Source organism: Pelobates fuscus, chromosome 10, assembly GCF_036172605.1.
Source record: "Pelobates fuscus isolate aPelFus1 chromosome 10, aPelFus1.pri, whole genome shotgun sequence".
Lineage (NCBI taxonomy): Eukaryota > Metazoa > Chordata > Amphibia > Anura > Pelobatidae > Pelobates > Pelobates fuscus.
The window spans coordinates 70,518,894-70,545,865 of NC_086326.1; the positions used below are offsets into that span (position 1 = coordinate 70,518,894).

Consider the following 26,972-nt stretch of genomic DNA (forward strand, 5'->3'; position numbering starts at 1 on the left):
CACTGCACACACACTTACCTATGTTGCACACCTTACACTGCAAAATGCTTAGTTTGTATTTACTGGGGTGAGGGAAAAGAGGAAGAGTCTCAAAAGAAAACTGTCAGTACCACTATTACATACTGAAAAGCCCACATTGACACATGATTCAACTAATTTTCATTCAATGTGCTATGGTCTAGGTGTCACCATTGATTTGAAGTGGTCATGGTGCCTGGAATCTTTATGTGCCCTGTTTCATTGTGAAATGCTGCCCATACAGAGATGAACCTCTCTGCTGTTTGAGGTATAACTCCCCATCCACCAGCATCATAGATGTGTCATCTTCCAGCCCAGAACTAGACATTTTAAAAAGATTTAACATTCTCTTTTTCTGTGTGCATAAACTATAGAAAAAGAAATTATTAGTATAGAATGCTATCAGTTTCGATCTTCAGTCACAGTAAACTGGCAGCCACAGAATAACTTTATATGCAGTAGAGGATATACGGACAGGAGATGCTGGAGATGGAGTGTCTGTGTGTGCTGGGTATGCAGTGTGTCTGTGTGCTGGGGATGTAATGTGTGTCTGTGTGCTGGATATGCAGTGTGTGTCGGATATGCAGTGTGTGTATGCTGGGGATGCAGTGTGTGCTGTGTGTCTGTGTGCTGGGGATGCAGTGTGTGTCTGTGTGCTGCTGATGCGGTGTGTTTGTTTGCTGGGGATGCAGTGTGTGTGTACTGGAGCATGAAGTGTGTGTATGTGTGTGTGCTGGGGGTGCAATGTGTGTTGCAGGTGCATTGTGTGTCTGTGTATGTGCTGGGGATGCAGTGTGTGTCTGTGTATGTGCTGGGGATGTATAGTGTGCATGCTAGGGGTGCAGTGTGTGTCTGTGTGTGTGTTGGGGATGTATAGTGTGTATGTCTGTGTGCTAGGGGTGCAGTAGACATGTGCAATTCGTTTCGTTCCAAATCTACATTCGTGAAATTTTCATACCATTCGGACATTCGGATGCTTACGAATGTCCGAAGTGCCGAGGTTCTGAAGTGCCGAAGTTTGGTAGTTCGGAAATGCCGAAGTGATTCGGATTTCTGAAAAGTGACAAAACAAGAGAGAGGGTGTGACTAGTTGTGATAGCACGAGAGACTAGTTGTGATAGCACAAGAGACTGAGAGAGATAAATTACATGACATTTATAGTATTTTACTTAGAAACATAGAAACATAGAATGTGACGGCAGATAAGAACCATTCGGCCCATCTAGTCTGCCCAGTTTTCTAAATACTTTCATTAGTCCCTGGCCTTATCTTATAGTTAGGATAGCCTTATGCCTATCCCACGCATGCTTAAACTCCTTTACTGTGTTAACCTCTACCACTTCAGCTGGAAGGCTATTCCATGCATCCACTACCCTCTCAGTAAAGTAATACTTCCTGATATTATTTTTAAACCTTTGTCCCTCTAATTTAAGACTATGTCCTCTTGTTGTGGTAGTTTTTCTTCTTTTAAATATAGTCTCCTCCTTTACTGTGTTGATTCCCTTTATGTATTTAAATGTTTCTATCATATCCCCCCTGTCTCGTCTTTCCTCCATGCTATACATGTTAAGATCCTTTAACCTTTCCTGGTAAGTTTTATCCTGCAATCCATGAACCAGTTTAGTAGCCCTTCTTTGAACTCTCTCTAAGGTATCAATATCCTTCTGAAGATAGGGTCTCCAGTACTGTGTACAGTACTCCAAGTGAGGTCTCACCAGTGTTCTGTACAATGGCATGAGCACTTCCCTCTTTCTACTGCTAATACCTCTCCCTATACAACCAAGCATTCTGCTAGCATTTCCTGCTGCTCTATTACATTGTCTGCCTACCTTTAAGTCATCAGAAATAATCACCCCTAAATCCCTTTCCTCAGATGTTGAGGTTAGGACTCTATCAAATATTCTGTACTCTGCCCTTGGGTTTTTACGTCCAAGATGCATTATCTTGCACTTATCCACTTGTTGCAAACTTGGGGAGCCACATTGCTTTTAAGTGTGTGTCCCAGAGAGAGAGAGTGTGAGTTTTGCCTTTTTTCTTCTTCTGCATTTTGTTTCTTTTTTTTAAGAGGGGGGGGGGGGAGGGTGAGAGAATGTGTGGCTGTGTACTGCAGCCACAAATGACACTTACCTTTGTTTTATCCGCAGTGGTGTGGCTTCTGACTGGAGTCTAACCTGACTCCTAGACTCCTGTCCGCCTACTCCTCCATCAGGGTTATCTGTGTCCTACCGCCACTGCAGCACCCAGATAATCCAACATTGAGCATCCGGTGCCCGCCCACAGCACTGCCGCAATGTTTTCAGTGCAGTAAATAACTGATATTCCAGTTCTCGCGGCAGGTAATCAGAGAGCGCCGGAACTTCAGTGTGAAATGTGTGTATAACCCCCAGGTCAGCCTCCCCGTCCCAGACGCCCCTATTATGTTTACATTTTGTGCGGCATGACAGCTCATCCCGGTGGAGGTTAAAGTTTTTCTCAAACTGCTGTTAAATTATGACCCTGTCAAGGTGCCATCTGGAGCTATTACCCCATTGGATCCAATGGACGGGCCGGCCCCGGTGAACCTAAGATGTCAAACCTTTCAGAAAGTTATGATTACTTACAATGAGGAAGGGGTGGACAGGGCACTTCTGATAGCTGGCACCATAACCACTACAGCGAACTACAGAGGTTATGAATCTTGGGGTGTTCTTTTAATTTGACCTCTCAATGTAGGAAAGCAGATGAGATGCAAAAATGTATTGGTTGCTTACGGACCTTAGTATAAAAACAGGAAGAAAAAAAAGAAACATCACTTTCTATATGAAACAATGATTTATTAAATCAGTGTATATCCTGTTGGCCATTATATATACTAAACCCAGACAACCTCCCTGAACAGGAATAACACTTAACTAACTTTGCATTTCAATATATAATGCAGTGCCACTAAATATTTAAGTATAGAAGACACACTATGCATCTACAGTATAAGGGCCAATATGTGCTACATTGTTCTATTATAACACTATATAAGAGAAGGAAAAAAAATCCGTTATGTGTCTTGAGTACAGCATGTACTGAATGTGTCAGGCAGGATAACATAGTTTCTAATTAAGAAGAGAAACTGTATGCCATCCACACAGAGTGTGCCAATAAAACGATGTGACCTAGAACTTTTATCTTGTAATGATTTAAAGAACGTGATCAGTGAGAGGAAGTGGGTTACATGTAGCGAAACAAGGAAAGACCTGAATAAGCCATGTTTTAGTACATACGTGGTTAATATAGGATCCCAATATGTGAAAGATACTGGTGTAGATCTCAAAGCTAGGGTGTTCACAAAACACCTGTATCGGTGATATTTTTATATTTTCCACCAAAAACTCCCTATAAATGTTTCAGGAAACAAAAAAATTAAAAAATGTAAAAATCACAAAACTGAACTAGTACAGTACAGACATTAGCCCCTTAAGGACACAGCTTCAGAAGTAAAAGATTAGCATGACAGTGTCCTTAACCCCTTAAGGACACATGACATGTGTGACATGTCATGATTCCCTTTTATTCCAGAAGTTTGGTCCTTAAGGGGTTAAAGGACCCCTATAGGCACCCAGACCACTTCAGCTTAATGAAATGGTCCGGGTGCCATGTCTATCTAGGGTTAACCCTGCCTGCTGTAAACATAGCAGTTTCATATGTTTACATATGGGTTAATCCAGCCTCTAGTGGCTGTCTCATTTACAGCCGCTAGAGGCGCTTCCGCGCTTCTCACTGTGATTTTCACAGTGAGAAGACGCCAGCGTCCATAGGAAAGCATTGAGAATGCTTTCCTATGGACTCACTGAATGCGCGCGCGGCTCTTGCCGCGTATGCGCATTCGGCGGAAGAGGGAAGAGAGTCCCCAGCGCCGAGGGAGCCCGGCGCTGGAGAAAGGTAAGCGCTTAACCCCTTCCTCCCCCTAGAGCCCGGCGGAAGGGGTTCATGAGGGTGGGGGGGACCTATTAACACTATAGTGCCAGGAAAACGGGGTTAGTCTTGATACTTGCCTGGGACCAAGGAAGCTAGTTATAATTTTATAAACCTTGGTGGTAGTGCTGGCTAGCTTCCTTGGTCCCAGGCAACAAAGGATATTATTTGTGAGGTTTGCAGATATGAGTGTTGAAGAAAGAACGTTCATATCTACAGACATGTTTATGGGTGGTCTGTAAATAGTATAAGCAATTTCTTGGTTAAATTGCAAACAGTAGAGATTTGTTCTATATACAAGTGACTGGTGATGAGCATTGTAAAAGATGGGTTATAATGAACTCTGGAACTGCATAATGATATCCTTCGCGCAAATGATTTAATGGGAATTCTGTACATATCCCAGGAAGCAAGATAGCCAATGGTTCAGCTAATATTGTAATTGTAATGTATAAAATAAGGATTTGTTCTGTCTATGAGATAGATAAAACCAGACAGAGAGGTTTGTAATATTTTGAATTGATTTCTAAAGATGCATCCTAGACATTCTAAACAACATTATGTATTGCTATTCCCTGATTAATGGCATATTTTCAGTTATTAAGCCATGAGATACAGGATTTGGAAATCAAACAACCCTAAGGTCTATAATTTGAAACGTTTAATTTAAACATTGAAACATGCTTCTCCAAACCAGCATTGTAAATATACTAAAAACGTGTTTGTCTTGCAGGAGGTGATTTGCCAGCAAATAGGCTCTATGTGTACATACAGAATTTTTTTTATTGGGTCTACTTACTATTAGCCTGAATCATATTTTGCAAATGTCCTGCATGTCTTTGTGTACATTCTTTGTATGTACCACCTACCACCGATAAGGCAACACTCCAGTTTCTTCATTTCTACCTCCTATGTTATGTCTGTCATTTTCTTCACCTCAGTGTAAAGCTTTATTTTACCAACCTCCTACACCAAATCAGTCATGACTGTCTCAAACATAGAGTATTTAAAGGAGCACTATAATGTCAGAAACACAAATGTGTATTTCTGACCCTATAAAGTTAGAAACACTATTTAGCTGACCGTGCTACCCATACTCCCCCTTAAATAAGTAGAAAACTCACTTTTAGTCCACCGTTGTGAGGGCCCACAGATGCTGGCTCCGCTCCTGATCTACCTCAGCCAATCCAAATGTTTTGCCATCTGAGTGAATGCCACTTGAGGTACCCTTGAAAAAACAGTGTTTGCAGCAAAAGGCCTGCAGGCACTGACTGTACTCACCAGAACAACTACATTAAGCTATAATTGTTTGGGTGACTATAGTGTCCCTTTAACCCCTTAAGGACCAAACTTCTGGAATAAAAGGGAATAATGACATGTCACACATGTCATGTGTCCTTAAGGGGTTAAAGACATTATAAATTATTTTTACCTCAGTTCACCAGAGCAGGAAGTTATCCAGTATGGAAGGGAATATTTCAGGGGGCATAAGAGACTGTGTTGTGCCAATAAAACCAACAAGTTAACTGAACAGCATTCTGTCACATACAGTAGTTATTTTCATACATAGACTACTCTAATCTCCCTGCAATACAGATTAGCATCTTTAGTAGCCATAACCAGATCCTAGTTATTTTCTAAAGTTTGCCATTTAATATACACAAGATAGGTTATATGCAAAAAGGTTAGGAAACACAGGAACCATGAATTCAACATCTCAGACACCCAAAGGGCAAAACAGGTGGGGATGTGGCTAGCAGGTTTGTAGTCATATCGTTTTACTTTTCAAAGAAACTGTAAAAATGGAATGTCAAGATACAGGACTGAATTACCCTACTTGTGTCACATTTGGGTTCCTACCAGTCTGCATCCATCAACAACATGGGTTGCTTACTATGTGGTTCTAAATAAGGAAAATGAAAACCTCTTTGTGCAGATGTGGCCATCTGAATGGCAAAAAGGAAGGTTCTTTTGTTTTGTTTTTAATTTCTACATGCGTATATATATATATATATAAATATTACAACAAATTGTGAGGTATAACAGGAACTGGCTTTGTGAAATGATGGTTGACGCCAGAATCCTTTAAGAATGGCTCTTGATTTTATTACAATATATTAGGGATATAATAATTTTCTGAATATTTGAATACAAGGAGGAAGAGGATGGGTAGTATACTGATGTAAGGGTATTGGAAACGTATAGAAGGTATTATGAATTATAATACCGATGGAGGCTGAAGGTACCAATCAGAGAAAAGGATGAGAAATAAAATAAAAAAGAATGTATTAGAGAAAAATATTTATGTGTTAAAAATTGCCTAATAACTTGGCAATCACCCTGAGTGTCACACACTAGCTAAATACTGTGAGAGGACCTGAAAATCAATAAAGTAGATTAAAAGAAAAAGGGCTTGATAACTGGAAATTCAGAAGTTCCAAAGTTGTACTCCAATAAGTATCTGTAAAAACACAGTCTGTGTTTTTACAGATACCTATTGGAGTACAACTTTGGAACTTCTGAATTTCCAGTTATCAAGCCCTTTTTCTTTTAATCTACTTTATTGATTTTCAGGTCCTCTCACAGTATTTAGCTAGTCTGTGTTTTTACAGATACTTATTGGAGTACAACTTTGGAACTTCTGAATTTCCAGTTATCAAGCCCTTTTTCTTTTAATCTACTTTATTGATTTTCAGGTCCTCTCACAGTATTTAGCTAGTCTGTGTTTTTACAGATACTTATTGGAGTACAACTTTGGAACTTCTGAATTTCCAGTTATCAAGCCCTTTTTCTTTTAATCTACTTTATTGATTTTCAGGTCCTCTCACAGTATTTAGCTAGTCTGTGTTTTTACAGATACTTATTGGAGTACAACTTTGGAACTTCTGAATTTCCAGTTATCAAGCCCTTTTTCTTTTAATCTACTTTATTGATTTTCAGGTCCTCTCACAGTATTTAGCTAGTCTGTGTTTTTACAGATACTTATTGGAGTACAACTTTGGAACTTCTGAATTTCCAGTTATCAAGCCCTTTTTCTTTTAATCTACTTTATTGATTTCCAGGTCCTCTCACAGTATTTAGCTAGTGTGTGACACTCTGGGTGATTGCCAAGTTATTAGGCAATTTTTAACACATATATATTTTTCTCTAATAAATTCTTTTTTATTTTATTTCTCATCCTTTTCTCTGATTGGTACCTTCAGCCTCCATCGGTATTATAATTCATAATACCTTCTATACGTTTCCAATACCCTTACATCAGTATACTACCCATCCTCTTCCTCCTTCTATTCTACCAAGGGTTACCCCCTTTTTCTGTAGTATACTAAAGGGAGCTGTACCCAATTAGTTTGTCTTATATTTGAATACGACATATTTGATTATTGAAAAAAACAACAACAACAAAAAACAAGAAAATAAAAAACAACAACTCTGGATGCATTCATTAATGGACTATGCCACATGTCTATAAATAAAAAATACAGCTAAAAATATGATGGAAATATATACAATATACAAATCATAAAGCAGACTATCTTAAGAAGATACAGAAAGCACTGATACTGTACGATCATGATAGCGGAGATAGGGTAAATCTCTTTTTTTACGTTTACATGTGCTTGTTAAGGAAACCAATCATCTCTTCATAAACATTTTACTGGAAGAATGTTTTGTTCACATTTAACTTAAAATGACACTATAGTCACCAGAAGAAGAACAGCTGCCTAGTAACACCTCTAGTCACAGTCACTCAGACGGCCACTGAAGGTGCTTCCTATGTCAGTGCTGCACACTGTGCAGCACCTACGTTCAGCATCTCCACGCTTTGCATTGAGGCGTTGAATGATCCCCATAGGAGGTGATGATGATTGGCGCCATGAGGTGTTTTACCGTGCATGCGCAATAGCCCCCAGTGCTTTCCTATGGAAAAGCATTGGATTAGCTGAGATCATCAAGACTGATGATCTCAGCCATGGAGGGGGGGCAGCTATGGAGAGACTGGCGTGGCATGGGGAAAAAAGTCAATAAAATCACCTTTTCAGGGTAATCAGAGCTGGGACAGTTGCCTAAACAGCCATACCAGCATTATACATTTTTGTATTCCTGACACTATAGTGTTTCTTTAAAAGATGTTCATTTATTCAAACAGGTAATGTTGCCAATGTATACTTGGAAAATTGCAACATTACAGATAGAAAGAACAGTGACCTAAAAGACAGCACTGCTGTTCAAAAGATAATTTTCAATGAAATTTCCATTCATTAAACATACATGTCTGTATATGCTTCTTGCACTTCAAGTTCCAACTATCAGTATATATTTTATCATAATGCATTATATGAAGATAACTTTTTTCCATTTCACTCAACAGAGATTGTCCTTAAGAATGATAAATTAAATGGAAAATAAGAGCATGCTATGCAATTTTTCCTTGATACATCGGAAGTATTATACTATTATTACACGCTCAGTTTTCAACTCTGCTAAATGGAAATGCCAAGGCACAAACAAACTAAGACATCTATAATCATAAATGATGTACTTCATAGACACAGGAAAAAAACAAGGCTAACTATGAAAGCTTGGTTTTCGAGAAAATGAACTATTAGGATGAATATGATGGAAAGTTAGCTAACAGCTTTTGGCAGCACTATTTGATTCTCAAGATGGGCCATATAATTAAATCAAATCAGACAAGTAATGTTTAGAAACATGCAGTATCCAGGATGTTTGAAAATAATAGCTATGATAATAATCTGCATGTTACATATTTTGTGATAGCTCTCAGACCCGTGCTCGTTAATACATTCTTTAAACAATTCTTCTGGAGATCAAAGAGCGAAGTATCTCTACCTCTACCAATTATATATCTGAATTCTGTCATTCCAAAATTCACCCTGGCTCCCTCAGTGTAAATACACTTTAGATTTTTTCTTTCTTTTCTTTTTTTTTTTTTGCTCCCAATAGCCAGAAAAATCATCAACCACTCACCAGCTGAAGCCAACAAAAGCATGACTCTCTGTTTAAGAATTCTACGGCAACTTTATAAACAAGGATATTCACAAATGTTGTACTTTGCTAGAGGGAATGCTCATGCTCATACACAAAGTTTGTTAGTTATGTAAATGATTCAGTAGGATTAAAACATTTTTTAAAAATAAAATCTATATTCACACCCTGTCAAGAGAAAAAAAAAAAAACACACCATATTTTAACCCCATCCCTGTCCTTTCTCTTCTTGTCCCAACTCAGATTCCAGTTTGATTTATGTTTATTTTAGTTATATGTTGGGAAAATAACCCTTTCTGTAAAAAAAAAAAAAAAAAAAATGTGGAAGACTGTAAAGCAGATCACGAATGCTCTGTAACAAATGTTGCTATCCATAATCTTTGAGATGGTCCGAACAAAGTCCGAACAAATTTTTTTTTAAATACAATCTATAGACATTCCCTTGTAAATTACATTTGATATCACACCAGTTACACTGTCCTCTCCCCAATATTGTTCCATCGACCAGAGGAATAGTATTTTTTTTAATCTAGAATAAGTCAAAACCATACTGTAAGCTGGGTGCAAGAGAAATAAGAGGACAACTAAAATAGCTTGCCCTTCGGTGAGTTCCCACTCAGATCTCAAAGTAGTTTTAGCTCATATGTTTCATTACTGAGAGAACCTTTCCATCTGCATATCAGGCTGATGACACCCAAAATAAGGCAGTCCAGATGTGTAATCTCAGCAAATTCCCTCTGCATTAGAGATACAGCAATTCAGGATAAACATTTCACCCTTTATTGGGTGTCAGTGAAATGTAGCTAATACCCCTCTAGGCACATTAAGCAAAGAGTCAACTTCTGCATTACCCTTTAACCAAAAGGAGACCATAGGTATTTGCAAGTTTTGCAAACAATTCAAAAAAGGATTTAAGATAGGGTTGAACCTAATTCTGCCATCTACTATACTCTTCATGGATTCCCACCGGTCCCTTTAGATTGTTAAAATATAGGGTGTCAGATCTATACTTACAACTACAGTTTGCAAAAATACCTAATTACAGACTTATTCAATGGGATAGAATGTCTCAAAATGTCCTCACAGCTGCCATTAGACAATGATCTGTCACCTTCCAATGTTCAAAGATACCTAAAAATGCAATCCTTATCATGGATAAATATGTTATTGAGTCCTAACCCAAACATCTTTCTATTTAAACCTGGTTGCAGGCAGGAAATGACTTCCCATGTGCTAGAAAGCTCCAATGACTTTGTCCACGCGAGTAAAGCCATACTTTACACTGAAATGGGTGGAATGTTGAGATACAGATCTGCGGTACAAGACAAATGGGTCAGAACACATATTTGATTCTCCAATGGTTGGAGCAGGTTTATTTTATGTATCAGCAATCAAATATATATACTTAATAAAATGGTTTTCCACAGAGGAACTGCCTATCGAGGTGCAATGCAGAGTACAGATGTTTAATGTGTGTCTTTTATTTTGTTGTATTCTTCTGTATTTAACACTTGTATATTAACGGAACATACCTCCTACCTTTACATACACAAACAAGCACTTACCTCATTGAATCTTGCCACAAGGCCTTCCACAGTGTTGTGCTCTCCATTCTTTAGCTTCAGGAGAGAAGCAGATAAAGATGTTTTTAAATTCGGGAAAGAAGTTTCGCACTCCAGGAGACTGAGGTCTTTTGTCAAGAAGTAGAGATAGTCAATAGGTAAAACTTTTCGATAAATCTGCTGCTCTTGTTCTGTGAGAATGCTTGCGATCTCTTCTGGAAATTGAATGAGGTGCTGTAGGTCCACCAACTCCTTACTTAGTCCTGCTGCATTTGCTGGGGATGAACTTGATGCTGCCATATTTGAAAAGGGCTGACGCTCTGAAACAAAGCAAAGCAAAAGGCTGGTGGTTTAATAAATGACCGTTACGCAACTTTATCGAAGATCGTGTTTATCAGTAAGATACTAAATATTTAAACTAACAACATGTAATTACTAAACTGTTAAATGGACACTAATACATTACAAATTAATAAAAATTCTAAAAGGAAATGTACTACAATTTGCATTTGCAGAAAATCTCCAGCTTTGGGAGCTTCTCCACATCACCAAAAAAAAAAAAAAAAAAAAAAAAGAATAGAAAAGAAAAAAGTATCTAATCGAGATTGATTTAAAAAAGCCTGTACAGCATAATGAGCTATAACCTAGTGTACACACTTGTTCACTCCCACAAAGACCTAGATATCTCGGTCATTTAAGGAGATATTAACAATAATAAAACCAAATGATGAATTATTGACTTCAGAGGTGGGTGTCACTTTGAACTTTGTGGGTTTCGTATAACAAAGAACTCCAGAACTCTAGTGCAGCGTTACGCCACCAACCGCTGCATATACAGAGTTTAACCCCTCTGCTGCCAAAAGTGTAACTTCAACTCTGGCAGCGTCATAGAGGTGCCATTAGCCAGCCCGGAACAAGATTTCAAAGATGGCTAATTTAATTCTGTGCATATTCGACATCTGACATCACTATGCACAGGATACTGGTGACAGGTGTCCAAAAGCAGCGCACCCCCCGCCCCTCCATGCCACCTATGTCTGCCCGTCGTCCCGTGCTCCCTTTACTTTTTTCCCCCTGCAGACAGAGGGCACGATGCCAGTGGTTTCTTAAAACACCAGTTTTTGGTTGGATTAACCCTTTAAATTTACAATTTTTTTCTTCAATATATTTATAATTGTTTTCTAAAGTTACTATGTTTAGCAAGAGGTAACATAACGGACTACGGTCATATACACAGAGAAAAAAACAAAACAAAAAAACAATGCTAAGGCACAACACGCTGTGCACTTCACACATGCAATTGTTTAAAAACTATTTCTCCATTACAGGCACTTAAGAAGTTCATTAAAAGTTGGCACAAAGGTTGTACTGTAAATCATGTCTACGTTCTACAAACAGAAAACAAATCATTTTTACAGCTCTTCACAGAGAGAAATCTAGATGCTGCACAACACATTTTCACATTACACCAAGTATATTTCACATTCAGAAAGGAAAAAATAGTATGTATCGCATAGTACACAGATAATGAGGAAACGGCAAAATTGCAACCGTCATTTCTGAAATACTGAACTCTGCATCAAGCCATTTGCGTACAAAAGTTATTTATGACAGCCTTGAGGAAACTGCAGTAGACAAAAAAGTCACCTCTTTTCTGAAATAAATTAAAACGATTTTACTGTGCATCGAGATGGATGAAAAACAGGACAACTCTTTTTAGAAGAAGAGTGTGCATCCTCAGCCAATCAGCAGAAACTACAAGTGCACGCATTTATCTCACTTTTGAGAAAGCCTTGATGTAGGGGAAATGCGTTAAATGTTTTATTACTACCTGGATTGATTTTATATACTTATTTTGTTTAATAAAGTAGTTGTTTATTTCAACATATCTCCTACACTTACCTTGATCATTTCTGCTGGAGCTTGAATACATACTTCCCTGGTGGGGAACATACCACCTAAGCGTTTCTCTTCCTTTGTAAGTACCGCTCCTATCTTTATCTTATTCTACCGTAATTTGTGGTTTTTACTAGTGAGCACTATATTTAGCAGTGAGCACTATATTTTTTATCTTTGCCTTTATCTATATAAACTATCACAACATCTGCTTACAAGTCTACAAGGTTTTTCGTTGAGGCAAACAAGCTGCCTACTCTAGGGCATCACGCACCTGAGCGCTTTATTGGAAGAAAAGACCAGTTATCTTAAGGCGGGGATTATACCACCCAGACTCAACATTCGAACTCCACATGGTACACCGTGACCATACTGAATGCAACGCAAACACCATCGCCACAACCTGATACAAGCATTCTACCTCCAGTGAGTAGCGATACCTATCGTGAATCACTCTGACTACGGGGAATACACACGTAGAACTGACACGTGATACCCACAATATTTCACAATCTCCAACCCACCGACCTTCAGCACATAAACCACCCTCCATATGGACTTCACGACGCCCGTAGTCAGACGTAGGGGAGATACACGTCACACCCCACCCCTGACCCACAGAACCAGGAGACAGATACCATGTAACTCGGTCTTCAGACAGACACCTCCAGTCACTACAATTCCGTCCACCCGACCGTCCACAGGTATGTGATCGAGGGTGAACCGAACCCTAGACACAATGCCTCACTGTGACTCTCTGGTCCAGCGAGATTAATTGGGAACGTACCTCCTGACTTACCAAGCTTGCATCCTTCTTAGATCACTCCAGTTGCACAAACGACACGTACGGACATTACGTACACCACTACTCTGGGCCCGCGAGCCCAGAGACTCACATTTCAAACCTGATATCAACCCTCGAACACACTATATGAGGGTCTGTATAACTTGATCTGTTAATCATTGCTCAACTACAGTGGACTATGTATATAGCACTTGACTCCCTTAACTTGTTCACTAGACCCCAAACTTACACAGAGGACTGGAAGATGTCCCCATGCACTAGGTGTTAGGTGGCAACTAAGATACGTATCCATGTGAAGTTCAAAGTTTAAAAGCAATGCCGTCGATTTTAGGGCATACTTACCTTCTACGCAATTTTATACTTTTTACATTATGACTGAGTATCTGAGCGATGTTACGCTTTATATTGTTCTATGCTAGTTTAAATTGTAACTACAATGCTTGACATGCGACCTGTAATGTCTCCTTGCAAATGCTGTACATGGAGGCCTGCGTGCCTACCTTTTTCGCTTTTCCACTTCCTTCCTCAATAAAAAGAGATTTACAAAAAAAAAAAGAAAAACATTCGAACTCCACACTTAGCAAGTGCACTTCTTCTTACTCTGAATTATCACAAACAGAAAATACTACACTATATTTCGCTGTATGTCTTCTCTTTTATATATTCAACTTCCACCAAGGCTACTTCTATGATGTGACATCATTTTCAAACCTCTACAGGAGATTTCATGAAAATCAAAGTCTCCAAGAAATAAACAGTGAGTGAGAGTTGCTGAAATTACCCCTTAGCTTAAGATTTAAATGGGAACGGTCGCACTTCTCTGGAACGTACACCACTTAATAAAACATTACAAACCACCTGTAACTTATATTAAAGGAACGCTATAGTTTCAGGAATACAAACATGTATTCCTGAAACTATAGAGCCTGTGTGGCTGTTTAAAACCTCGGGCCCCCTGAGATCACTCTGAAAAGGTTAATTTACTCCCCCTTTAGTTTCCCCATGCCACCCCAATATCGCCTCAGCTGGCCCAAACTCCATGGCTGAGATAGTGTCCCTTTAAACTTTTTCCCAAGAAGTTTAGTTCTATTCTAAATACATATTTAAAATGTAACAAACTACATCATAATCAGTTCAGACAAGGCAATGCCAAGGGTAAACAATGCAAGTGAAGAGGAGAAATACAAACATTGTTTAATTTCTCCTGTTCTGTATATGATTCCTCTATGCTGACTGCCAGGTGCAAAGCACAGATCTTATACCAATGACTGACAGGGAGAAAAGATGGTCAGTTGCAGGACAAAGAGGTTTGGATTTCAATCTTAAATTTTATTTTTCACACCTCACAAATACATATTCGTTAAATATAGCAATATGTAAACATCATTAAAAAGCCTGGAAATGTCCGTTCCCCTTTAAAGAGTCAGGTTGCAGAGCAGCATGAATATGAAAAAGCAGATTCCATTTAGCATTGCAAATCTAACTTTCCTCAATTAAAGAAGTATGTCATTTTTAACGTTTTGGGAGTTTGTTAATCTCGATTGTTTCCAATACATATTTTATGCATTTTTACCAGTGGGTATTATGCATTATTCATATAATGTATAGCTAAAATATATTTCATTTCAGATATTACTGAAGCCCATGGAATAAGCAAAGCTAGGTGGAATGGGCCTTGACAGAGCTAGGAGGCAGGCCTATGGAGGAGTGTTCTTGATTGGTCAATTGTAATAAGGGGAGTGGCTTAGCCATATAAGTATTCGCCATTTTAAAATTGGGTTCCATTTTAATTCGAAATCTTTACCTGTTGTTAGCTGTCCCGCCCACCCTCCCTAATTTAGTGGGTTAATTGGTTAAGATTTATGTCTCCCCCGTTTTGTCACGGCGGCGGGGGATGGTTTAGTTTAATTGGGGGTAGGTCGGTTTTTGGTAAGTGGGATAGGTCAAGAGGAATACTTACCTTTAGATTTGGTGGTAGGTTCGAGCTCGGCGGTAGCTACGAACCTGGGGGTGTAGGGGTGTCTCGGTATGCCCCTACACTGGAAATGGATGCCCTTGGTGGCTGGGTCAATGGTGTAGGGGTGTCTTGGTATGCCCCTACAGTGGAAAGGGATGCCCTTGGTGGCTATGTGATGGTGTAGGGGTGTCTTGGTATGCCCCTACTGTGAAATGTGAAATCAAATGTTGGTGACAATGACCTCTTAAATTTTATATTTTAATTTATATATTTATGTAATTAATAAAGCCGTGGAATATTTTTGCCAAACAATTCTGGTGTCTGTGTTTATTGGAGGTAATTGGTTATAACTGGAATAGGCCAAAGAGACGACAATGCGCATGTCAAGTGAATTCACAATGTGTCATAATTCAGGGAAACAAACACACTGGGAATATAGCACGGAGATAGAAAAAACTGATGGATGGAATAATTTATAGTTTGGATCACATCACTGCTATAACATACAATATCAATCCAATTAAAATTACATATCATTGAACTGTAACAAAATAAACATGTTAAAGGCATGTGGCTGTTTAGTTTGTACATGTATCTTGTACTGAAAGCAAGCTTAAAAGCCAATGTAAGGCTAAGGTGTTAAGATGTTCTAATGTATCTAATTTCTATAATTATGCAAAAATTTTGTAGCTTCAAGGGACACTATAGTCACCAGAACAACTACAGCTTATTGTATTTGTTCTGATGAGTAGAATTATTCCCTTTAGTCTTTTTGCAGTAAACACTGTGTTTACATTACAGAGTAGGGATAACTCCACTGGCCACTCCTCCGATGGCTACTAGAAGTGCTTCCTGGGGCAGTGTTGCAGAGTAAGCAGCACTGCCATTCAGTTTCTCTACCCTCTGCATACTGACACTGAACTTTCCTTATATAGATACATTGATTCAATGCATTTCTATGAGGAGATGCTGATTGGCCAGGGCTGTGTTTGGCTCGTGCTGGCTCTGCCCCTGAACTTCTTCGTTGACAGTCGTTGATTGGCTCAAAGAATCACTTCTGATGATGTCAGCCACACAGGCAGATAAGGGACAGAGCCAGAAGCTGCAGACTTGAACAAAAGTAAGATTTTACAATATTTAGGGGGGGCTGGATGGTGGTTTTAACACAATAGGGTCAGGAATACATGTTTGTGTTCCTGACCCTATAGTGTTCCTTTAACCATGGAATATTCAGCCATATTTTCTCCGACAGCTTTGATAAACTCATTTCCAATAATCAAGTTATGAAATAATAAAGACGTATGCAGCAGTCAAAAACTGAATTATATATAAGTTCGTACAAATCTAATGATAATGTTTATACGAAATTATTGTAACTTGCCTTATTAAATGTTCTCTATCATCTACATGGTGTCCTCAGTGTGAACATAGAAAAAAACAACCTTTAAATTCTGCAAGCAAATGTATACATAGAGAGATCTTTACAGTTTAACAAATACATTTCTTTCAAACATGTTTCATGCTTTATTGTAATAAAGAATATGTCACACACTACTTAGTCTGAAAAGTACCAGGTTTCTAATTTAGTTGTTTGGAACGTAATGTGACACATTTACAACCTATAACTACGTGAAAAAAAAAACAAATCTAAAAACACGCATGTACCAGATACCCGCTGAAACACATAAAATGGTGAAAAAGTGAACAAAACAATAGATCAAAACAACTGACATGGGGCTTGGCCTGACAGCCAAAATGGCCGGTCGCACATTCTAGGATCTCCTGCAATGACGTTACTGTTATGTGAATAAATGGACTCTTGTTGCATTGTTTAGTCCTCCAAGTTATTAGTTAATAGTTTCACTCTTCACATAACCCTGCCGGCAAGCTATGCCATAATATACTGCTGGACCAGCCGATCAACTATGTAAGCGACTACTGAAAAGATAGCGCTAGCATGTAACACAACATATAGCACTAACTGCACTAGTACAGCTAATATAGCAATGTAGATATAAGCATTGTGACGGATATATAAGCATCGCGTTTGAAATAAGAATTAAGTTTGATAAAAGCATAGAGCTTGATATAAGCATAACCCATGTAACCAACATTGAGATTGTTAGAAGTACATAAGCATTGGGTGTGACAGAAGCATTGAACCTGTTATATTTTTATTTTATTTTTTGTTTAAATTTCTACGTACATGACCTGTGCAAAGATTTTTCTGAGCATGTTTATCACAATTATGCAGTGTTAACTCATTGTTCTGCCCTGAGCTGCTGGTATCGGCCGTTGTGGCAATACCAGTAAGTATGTACCTTCCATGCATATAAAAATTAAGAATTTAAAATAAAAAAAACAGAACTGACATATCTAATGTATTCTTAAAATTATACTGAAAGGCGTTTAATAGAACTAAAAAAAAAATAAAAATATTTAAAACAGTGAAAGGCACAAGAGAGATAGAATTGATTACTTTATAGAAATTAAACTCTGAGGTAAACCAAAAAGAAAATTTAAAAAAATTTGATTTTTTTTTTATATATAATGTACATATAAATAAATAAATATGTAATTAAAAAAATAATATATTGCATTTCACTGATGGGTAAGATTAGCACTATACCTGCTACCTAAATTATAAACATGTTTTGACTTTATTTCCAACTAGAATACATGCATTAGAGCCTCCATGACCACTTCTGCTTTTAGAAGTAGTTATGGTGGCAGGCTCCTGTAAGTTTCTGCTTAGAATACTGCAGGCTTGGAATACAAGGAAACAATTAGGACCGATATTGTATAACGGACATTGAACATGATGGAGCTCCTAGTGAGAGTATCTGCCGTAATGCATATTCAGCACTAAATTGAGGCTTCAACCGCAACATGTTATCCCGTGATGGTAATTACGTTACGGTACAAAAACACTGGAACGTCATTCCCTCATCAAGAGGGTGTATAAACAGAGACCGGTAAACCAGGAATCCACAAACATCGTACCTGACTGAGGAAGCTACATCTGTAGTGAAACGCGTACTGGGACATTATATGGACATTGTTCCTCTTTTATTTATATGTTTTTCTTTTTTTATACAAGTGTATCAATACATTTATCTCTACTTTTTATCCTGGTTTCCAGCTATCAACGAATACCTTCCATAAAGAGGGAGTGTAGTCCTTAACTACACAACATGCTACTGCAGAGCCATAGGGGCTCTACACTTGTAAGTATTGATTTGGCATTCAATCTTACAATACTAGTTTATACTGTACTACCCTATTTTTGGTTTATGTGCTTCCCCTAGGAGTGGATATTCATCTCCTACAGGGGTTGGTTGCCTTAACGGACCCAAAAGCCATCCACACTGGAGCTAAGTCCATAGTTCCTTGTTTGTGGGGCACATTCTTCTCTATTCTTTTTACCATTCGTTTTACATTTCTATTACAATATGTTGTATTATTATTACTTCTAGGCATCCGGAGTGCCTTAAAGTCAGTTGTACCCGGATTGTTATATTTAAGATAATTTTCTTATAAGCGCTACATTTTTATCTTTGTTTCTGTGTGGCTGCGTGTATGTGTCTCTATGTGTGTGTCTGTATGTATGTGTCCCTGTGTGTCTGTATGTATATGTATGTGTATGTATGTCAGTATGTAAGTGTCTGTATGTGTGTATGTATGTGTGTCTGTATGTATGGGTCTCTGTGTGTATGTATTTGTGTCTGTATGTATGGGTCTCTGTGTGTATGTGTGTGTTTGTGCGTCTGTCTGTATGTATGTTTGTGTCTACATGTATGTGTGCCTGAATGTGTCTGTGTGTGTGTCTGCATGTGTATCTGTTTGTCTGCATGTTGGGGGAGAGGGGGCAGGGACGTGGGGTGACAGGCACGTATGGGGTGGGGGGTAGACGAATGGGGGGGGGGCAGGACAATTTTAGCATCGGGCCCCGTGGTTTCTAGTTACACCTCTGTTTGTAAAGAGTGCAGAAGCACTGATTGTATCTGCTACAATCGAGTCAACAGACGACTCCTTGTTTGTGAGTGTATTTTTATAAAAATTAATGCTTCTCCACTGGTTACAAACAATATCACACTATTGTTTGTTCTCTCTGTTATTTACTTTTCATTTCGTTTCATATCTTGGAACCTATCTTGATCGGTGAAATACATTGAACTACCTACTACAACTGATTTCAAGGACTTTCTTATTGTTTTACGAGGACATTCTTTGTAATTATAGATTCCAGTTACTACTACTTGCATACAACTGTATTAATTAGCAATACCAGTACTGTCTAGTTATTTGGCACAACCAGTTTTCTTTCTTTTCAGCTCTAGGAGCGTGCCTGCAATTGGAATTTGTGTGTGTATGGTGTATGCAGTGTATAGTGTATGCAGTGTGTGTGTATAGTGTATGCAGTGTATAGTGTATGCAGTGTGTGTGTATAGTGTATGCAGTGTATAGTGTGTGCAGTGTGTGTGTATGCAGTGTGTGTGTATGCAGTGTGTGTATAGTGTATGCAGTGTGTGTGTGTATAGTGTATGCAGTGTGTGTGTATGCAGTCTGTGTGTATAGTGTATGCAGTGTATAGTGTATGCAGTGTGTGTGTATAGTGTGTGCAGTGTATAGTGTATGCAGTGTGTGTGTATAGTGTATGCAGTGTGTGTGTATGCTGTATGCAGTGTATAGTGTATGCAGTCTGTGTGAATAGTGTATGCCGTGTATAGTGTGTGCAGTGTGTGTGTATAGTGTATGCAGTGTGTGTGTATAGTGTATGCAGTGTGTGTGTATGCAGTCTGTGTGTATAGTGTATGCAGTGTGTGTGTATGCAGTCTGTGTGTATAGTGTATGCAGTGTATAGTGTATGCAGTGTGTGTGTATAGTGTGTGCAGTGTATAGTGTATGCAGTGTGTGTGTGTGTATAGTGTATGCAGTGTGTGTATGCTGTATGCAGTGTATAGTGTATGCAGTCTGTGTGTATAGTGTATGCAGTGTATAGTGTATGCAGTGTGTGCATGCTGTATGCAGTGTATAGTGTATGCAGTCTGTGTGTATAGTGTATGCAGTGTATAGTGTATGCAGTCTGTGTGTATAGTGTGTGCAGTGTATAGTGTATGCAGTGTGTGTATAGTGTGTGCAGTGTATAGTGTATGCAGTGTGTGTGTATAGTGTATGCAGTGTATAGTGTATGCAGTGTGTGTGTATAGTGTATGCAGTGTGTGTATAGTGTGTGCAGTGTGTGTATGCAGTGTGTGTGTATAGTGTGTGCAGTGAGTGTATGCAGTGTATAGGGTGTGCAGTGTGTGTATAGTGTGTGCAGTGTGCATGTTGTGTGGAATAAGTGCTGCCACTTACCTGCCCGTCCTATCCTCCTTGACTGGTGGTCCGGTGGCAGTGGAGAGGGGCCCAGTACTTTGCATCCCCGTTTCCCATCACGCAGCAGCAGCAGGGTCCTCTGTTCTCGCGAGAATTCGACCTACTGCTGCTTGATGGGAAATCGCGGCACCCCAGTCCCTTTTCATAAAAGTCTGCATGTAAAAAAAAAAAGTCTACATAAAAGTGCGCCCCGGGCACCCCCTTAGTGAGTGGTACCCGGGGTGGACCACCCCCGCCGCCCCCCCCCCCCCTTAGTACGCCACTGGGTGTCACAATAGCTTGCATTTAAAAAAACAACTTTTTTGACTTATAATATAATAGCAGTCAGTTTCCTTCACACGTGTGCGTTTCAGGGCCTGCCAGAGCACTGTGTCACACCAGTGCAACTCATAGCTGGTGTAACAGTAGTGTACATTAAAAAAAAAAAAAAACTAGAAATTTGACTGTGAAATAATAGCAGTCAGTTTCCTTCACACGTGTGCGTTTCAGGGCCTGCCAGGGCACAGTGTCACACCAGTGCAACTCATATCTGGTGTAACAGTAGTGTACATTTTTAAAAAAAATACAGGGGGCTTGTTGTCACCTTTCGGGGACCCTTGGTGTTGTACGTGGCTGGGTGGAGGAAGAGACCTTCAATGACATCAGTGAGGACAAGGAACGGGACATGGCTAGCTTGGTATCCAACCTTGTGCAAATGGGGAGTTTGCGGTTGTGCAAATGGACTGTTTGCGGTTGTTTGCGGTGCGTTAAACGGGGAGTTTGGTCTGTCACTGTGAAGTGGGCGTAACCCTTACACTACCTGATCGATACAACATCATACCTGATGTTTTAAAGCACGTTATTCCAAACAATTTAGGAATGCTAGGTGATTCATGCCCTTTATGGATTAAAAGCAGACTCTGCATCAACTATGTAATTTTCCATGGGAGTTTTGCCATGGATCCCCCTCCGGCATGCCACAGTCCAAGTGTTAGTCCCCTTGAAACAACTTTTCCATCACTATTGTGGCCAAAAGAGTCCCTGTGGGTTTTAAAATTCGCCTGCCTATTGAAGTCTATGGCGGTTCGCTCGGTTCGCCCGTTCGCGAACATTTGCGGAAGTTTGCGTTCGCCGTTTGCGAACGGAAAATTTTATGTTCGTGACATCACTATACCTATACCTTCACCCCAAGCGAACGCTGTAAAACACAAAACCCTGCAATACAGATTTACCCTGGTTTCCAATGCTTTACCTTCCCTTTCATTTACTGGGGTATTGCTGGTTGCCTTATAGGCAGATTCTACGATTATATTAAAGTGAAAAGCCTCACACATTTATTTATTTAGATCGTTTCTACATTACAAAAACCATTTTAATATTCTGTTGTAAGGAAGTTGAGACATTTTTACAACTATTAAACAGTCATAGAAATGGAACATTTAATAAAACAATTCCAGCTCCTTTAATAGAAAATTAAAACAAACTATCACACTGTAAACTGCATTTAAAAGAAAGGAACAGTTGATCCTTCTTTAACCACAATTCTATAATGAAATAAGGTACTTTTTTGAATAATGCTATTTTTGTTATTTAAAAACCTCACACGTCTATGGTAACATCATCTTTTCTGCTCTCAAACAGAAGAATGCATTGTAAAACTTGCACAATTCTTTCTCAACACCACTCGCCTCCCCCGTGTTCTTTCTGTCAGTCCAACTTTTATTGAGGTAACAGCGCACAATACGTATATTTCAGACATGACAGTATGCATATAAAATAACAAGTCAAACGTACAAACATCACGACATATGGAGATGCCCAGAACAGTGAGAGATTAAAAACACTTAAATAAGCTTAATTAATGATCATTCTCATGGGATGTAGATTGCTGTACTCCAAAAGTTGCTATTTACTCCCTAGTGTTCCTCCTAGAAGAATTAGGAAATCTGTGTAGCCAGAACATTCCATGTAATCTATTATAAATCCACTGTGACTAACACACACTGGAAGGTGGGGTGGAAGGCATTAAGTGGATGCGCTCTTCATCCATGATGGTTGCCACACGCAGCCTTATCCCTATCGAGCTAGGTAATTGAGGGAAAAAAATACTAGACTAGAGGGATCCTATTGTCCACAAAGGAAGAGACAGTGCATAATGGTACATTTAAAGCTGTCCGCAAAGCAGCTAGATTATGCAAAAAGGAAAAAGATACTAACTACCAGTACATTGCTTAAAAAGGAGGACTGGAAAGAATTTAAAGAAAAGCAGTTCTATTTGAGTGTCAAACAGTGTCTATAAGAATTGTCTCTAATAATAACAACATAACAGGAGGGATTCCCCAGGTTTACAAGGAGCAGAGAGTAGTATGAGCAGCATGATATATTTCAATGATGACATGGATAAGATTTGATGTTCTACCCCTGTTTGTTCATGCACAGTGAGCATAGTGGTGTAATCAGTGCAGCAGAGACAGACAGGATCTTTATACAGTCCGTGGTACTCCATCTCAATAATTGACCGTGATGCAGTAATGAATGACCACAACAAAGGCTTGGCCGAATGCAGAACTTCATCCTTTTAAATATTATTGTGAGGACCACCTATCATATGGGGGAAACTGGTATAGCTGCATACGTTTATGTTCCAATCAGTAACAAGGCTAACACCTGCTGATACTATCCAGGTGACATTATTTTCAGGACATAAAACAAAAGTCCTTTTTCATTAAGAGGGTGGACAATCACCACTGGAGGCAACTTTGGGGTTAAAAGGGTCAAGAACCGGTCCTCATGTATTCCGAAGGATATGTGATTATATATGTTTACTTATCAACAAAATATACTTCATATGCTATAGCCATTCAAGTTCTTTTTTAATTTTATGTATATGGAAAGTTGGAGGGACACCATGCACACATACTGCGCATACTAACTCATGAAAATGTCCTAACAGTGTGATATGTATTAATGTTTCTTCTGCAACTGGTGTTTCACCTTGTTATAAATAAAGAATTAAAAAAAAAAAAGGGTCAAGAACAGTTTAACCCCTGAGGTAAGAGTACCTCCAGGGGCCTCCTTGCACCATAACAACTTAATTTAGATTAAGTTGCTTTGGTGCCCGGAGTGTCCCTTTAAAGTGAACCTGTCATGGCATGTTCACATTAACACAAATTGTCCCAAAATGCATTGAAAAAGTCATATCACAGAGCTATATGATGTCTTCAATGCATATTCACTCACTATACCTCCGATCAAGCATCTCATTGTCCTCACAGAGGTGGGTGTTAACCTTCTGTAACACCCACTACCAGTCCGCGCTCGTGCATCCTGCAGGCTTCTTTTCACACCTGTGATGCGGACAGACTAGCTTCATTTCCAGAATGCCGCTGTTTAAGCTGAGTGACGTGGATCACTGCATTCCTATAGCCAGTGCTAGCAATATTGTCAGCCAATTCTTTGGCATAGAGTCGATGCTGAAGAATTTACTGACAGGTGGGAGAAAGACTAGTTTTTAAATAGATCTTTTCTCCATATCTATAAATTTGCTAGCAAATCTGCTAGCACAATGTTCGATAACATTGTATTCTCTTTCAAAAGTTACAAAATATAAATGCCAATGCAGTTTCACTCTTTAATTCACTGTCATTTAGGAGTTCAATAATGTTTGCTTCAGTTTATGTGGCCGTAGCCACACCTCCCCTGGCTGTGACTCACACAGCCTGCATGAAAAAAGTGGTTTCATTTTCAATCAGAACTTACAGCACAGTGTGTTTGTCTAAATTAAACACACTGCAAAAGGAGAAGCTAAAGACTCTTACAAGAACTGTGTAAGGAAGCTGTGAGTCTCATCCACGAAGGCATAAAAAAAGTAATTCCATTGATAAATAGAGAATTAAGGAGTGACACTGCAGGAGCATGATCTCTAGACTGGCACTGTCCCTCAGTTCACTGCTGGTAAAATATGTTCTCCTATCAATGGTTAACAAGGAAAATCCAACCAGAGCAGAAGTCATGGGGAGACTCCACAGGTAGCCAAGAACCTTAGTTTACCATTAAATCATAAGTAAAAGATTTTAAACCAAGCCATAACAATTTTGTATGTGTTGTATATAGCATTTAACTACATTTTTTACATCATGGTTTAACATAAATTTGTATGTGGTTTTACTGCCCATCAGGGGCATACCAAGGTTGCTTAGCATCCGGGGCAGGTGTGTATGTTGGCCCTCACCCCATTGCACCCATTTTCTGTGTCACTCTGCACCCTCTTTTCCCTTCCCCGTGTATATCTCCTGATCTTGTTTTTCTCTTAACCCAGATCACTTATTGTCTCTTAACCCTCTTACCTCTTTTATACCTCTTAACCATCTTTTGTTCCGCTCACATAAATACAGTCACATGCATACACAAAATAAGTCATGTAATCATACATGCAGTCACAAATACACAGCCACATACACACACACACACACACTCACATACACAGTAACAGCCACAGAGACACATGCAGTCTCATACACACACATATAGTCACATCCACAGTTACACACACAGTAACCCACAGTCATCAGATCTTCCTCTCCTGCACATCACCGGTATGGGCACAGGGAGGATGGCTGGGCAGAGTTAAAATCCCTGCAGTCCCTCCCTGATGTCTAGTAGTGGAGAAGCAGGGACTCCTTCCTACGTGCAGCTGTTAGCTGGTAGCCGGGTGCTACCTGTATCCTGTATCAGAGTAGCTCTCTACATGCTGGCCCAAGTCCTATTGCGAGCTCTAGTACTGTTGCACTACAAAGAGTCACAGAGGGGACTAGGTTGCTGTGTGCACCCACTCCCGTCTGTCAGCTGGGGTACACCTGCTTGGTACCCTACTGCTGGGTCTTTAACTAGTTTGAATGTGTATATGATAGAAAAAAGGAATAGGAGTACAGTACAGTACATCTTCAAAAAATATCCTACTTTTGTCTGTCCAGAATGAAAACACAAGGGTTAACGTCTCAAAAACCACCGTGGTCATTACCCGAACTGCAGATGTTAATTAAGCAAAACAGGAGATCTTTTAAATATTACACTGAAACTCACATAAGCCACAGCTTACCAGCAAAGCGGCTTTTGTGTCGCTATGGTACAAAATCAACAAATCCCATAACAACCCAACCAATAGGCTTATGCCAATTTCCTGTACTGTTAACATTGAATTACATTTTTTATTTTATGTTAATTAACAGAAGATGCGCTATTACCAATCTACATTTCCACATGACACCAACAGATCGTTGATGTATATTGTGTTTTTGCAGCACTGCAGAGATATACGCTGCTATTCAGTTACAGCCAGATCTAATAAATGCTCTGCAGGCGTATGATGTGTATAAAAATGACAGACCTCATAAAATACGTGATGAATTTTGAAGTGATATGGCAGAGATGCCAAACCCTGTCATTGAGAATTATAAACAATCCAGAGATTTAGGAATGCTTTCTAATCAAACGGTTATTCCAAGCACTTTGTCCACTTCGGTGATTTGAAGGTGATCATGGTACATAAAGTCTGCATGTGCAGTGTTTCGCTGTGTTCAATGCCACTGTTAGACATCACACATAATGTGCAATGCCAGTACATACATCTCCTGGCCTGAGATTAGTGGGAGTTAAACTCCCATGCAGAAGAAGCAATTTGCAGCTGTCACTTACCCAAGCTTGCTTAGAGTCCCCTGGCATAGTGTCTAGGTTTCATATCAAACTAAGTACCAATATAACCTAGGAATCTTCCCTGAGTTGAAGGATCAACTTAGCCACATTGATCACGCAGAATTAACACCTCCACATTAACAACATGGACGCCAATGATTGGCTAAGAGCACAGCATTAACATGCCCCCAGCACAATCAATCAATATCAACCAGCCTTTATCAACCAGCCTTATGAAACCGATAATGCAGAAGATTTAATTACACATTACCAATGCTACTGAGATAGGTGTCCCCTTGGCACTTGGAAGACACACTGATCATATGAAACCGGGCCGTTTGAAATAAATGCCCATGGTCATTCACAAACACAAATCATTCATATACAAATAGACACACATACAAACACTTACATACAGACATAGACAGGCACAGATACAGTGCCACATACATGCACACATACATACACAGTCACAAACATGCATAGATTACACACAATTACACAAACCTCCATGGTACCTTACTTCTAAGGAGACTGCTGTTTAAAAAATAATATTGCTCCTCCTCTGTTCTGGTGATCTAATAACTGCAGTGAGATGTAGCCCCATGAATTCTTCCCACTCCCATTACTGATATGCCTGGAGAGTAAACAGTGAAAGGGAATCTCACTGCCCCTATGTTATTGGAAATTCCAAGCATGTTGGTAATGCGAAGAGGAGTAAATTAACTTC

At 39.3% G+C, this 26,972-nt stretch overlaps 1 protein-coding gene across 8 annotated transcripts in view; it reads right to left on the reverse strand.

The window, feature by feature from the left end:
• PLCE1 (phospholipase C epsilon 1) overlaps positions 1 to 26,972 on the reverse strand; it is a 341,969-nt gene that overhangs the window by 105,444 nt on the left and 209,553 nt on the right. For all 8 annotated transcript variants that reach the window (XM_063434573.1, XM_063434570.1, XM_063434572.1 and 5 more), the window contains one exon: positions 10,539 to 10,855. In XM_063434573.1, coding sequence (XP_063290643.1) covers positions 10,539 to 10,855 — 317 coding nt within the window. The remainder of the gene's footprint in view (positions 1 to 10,538; positions 10,856 to 26,972) is intronic.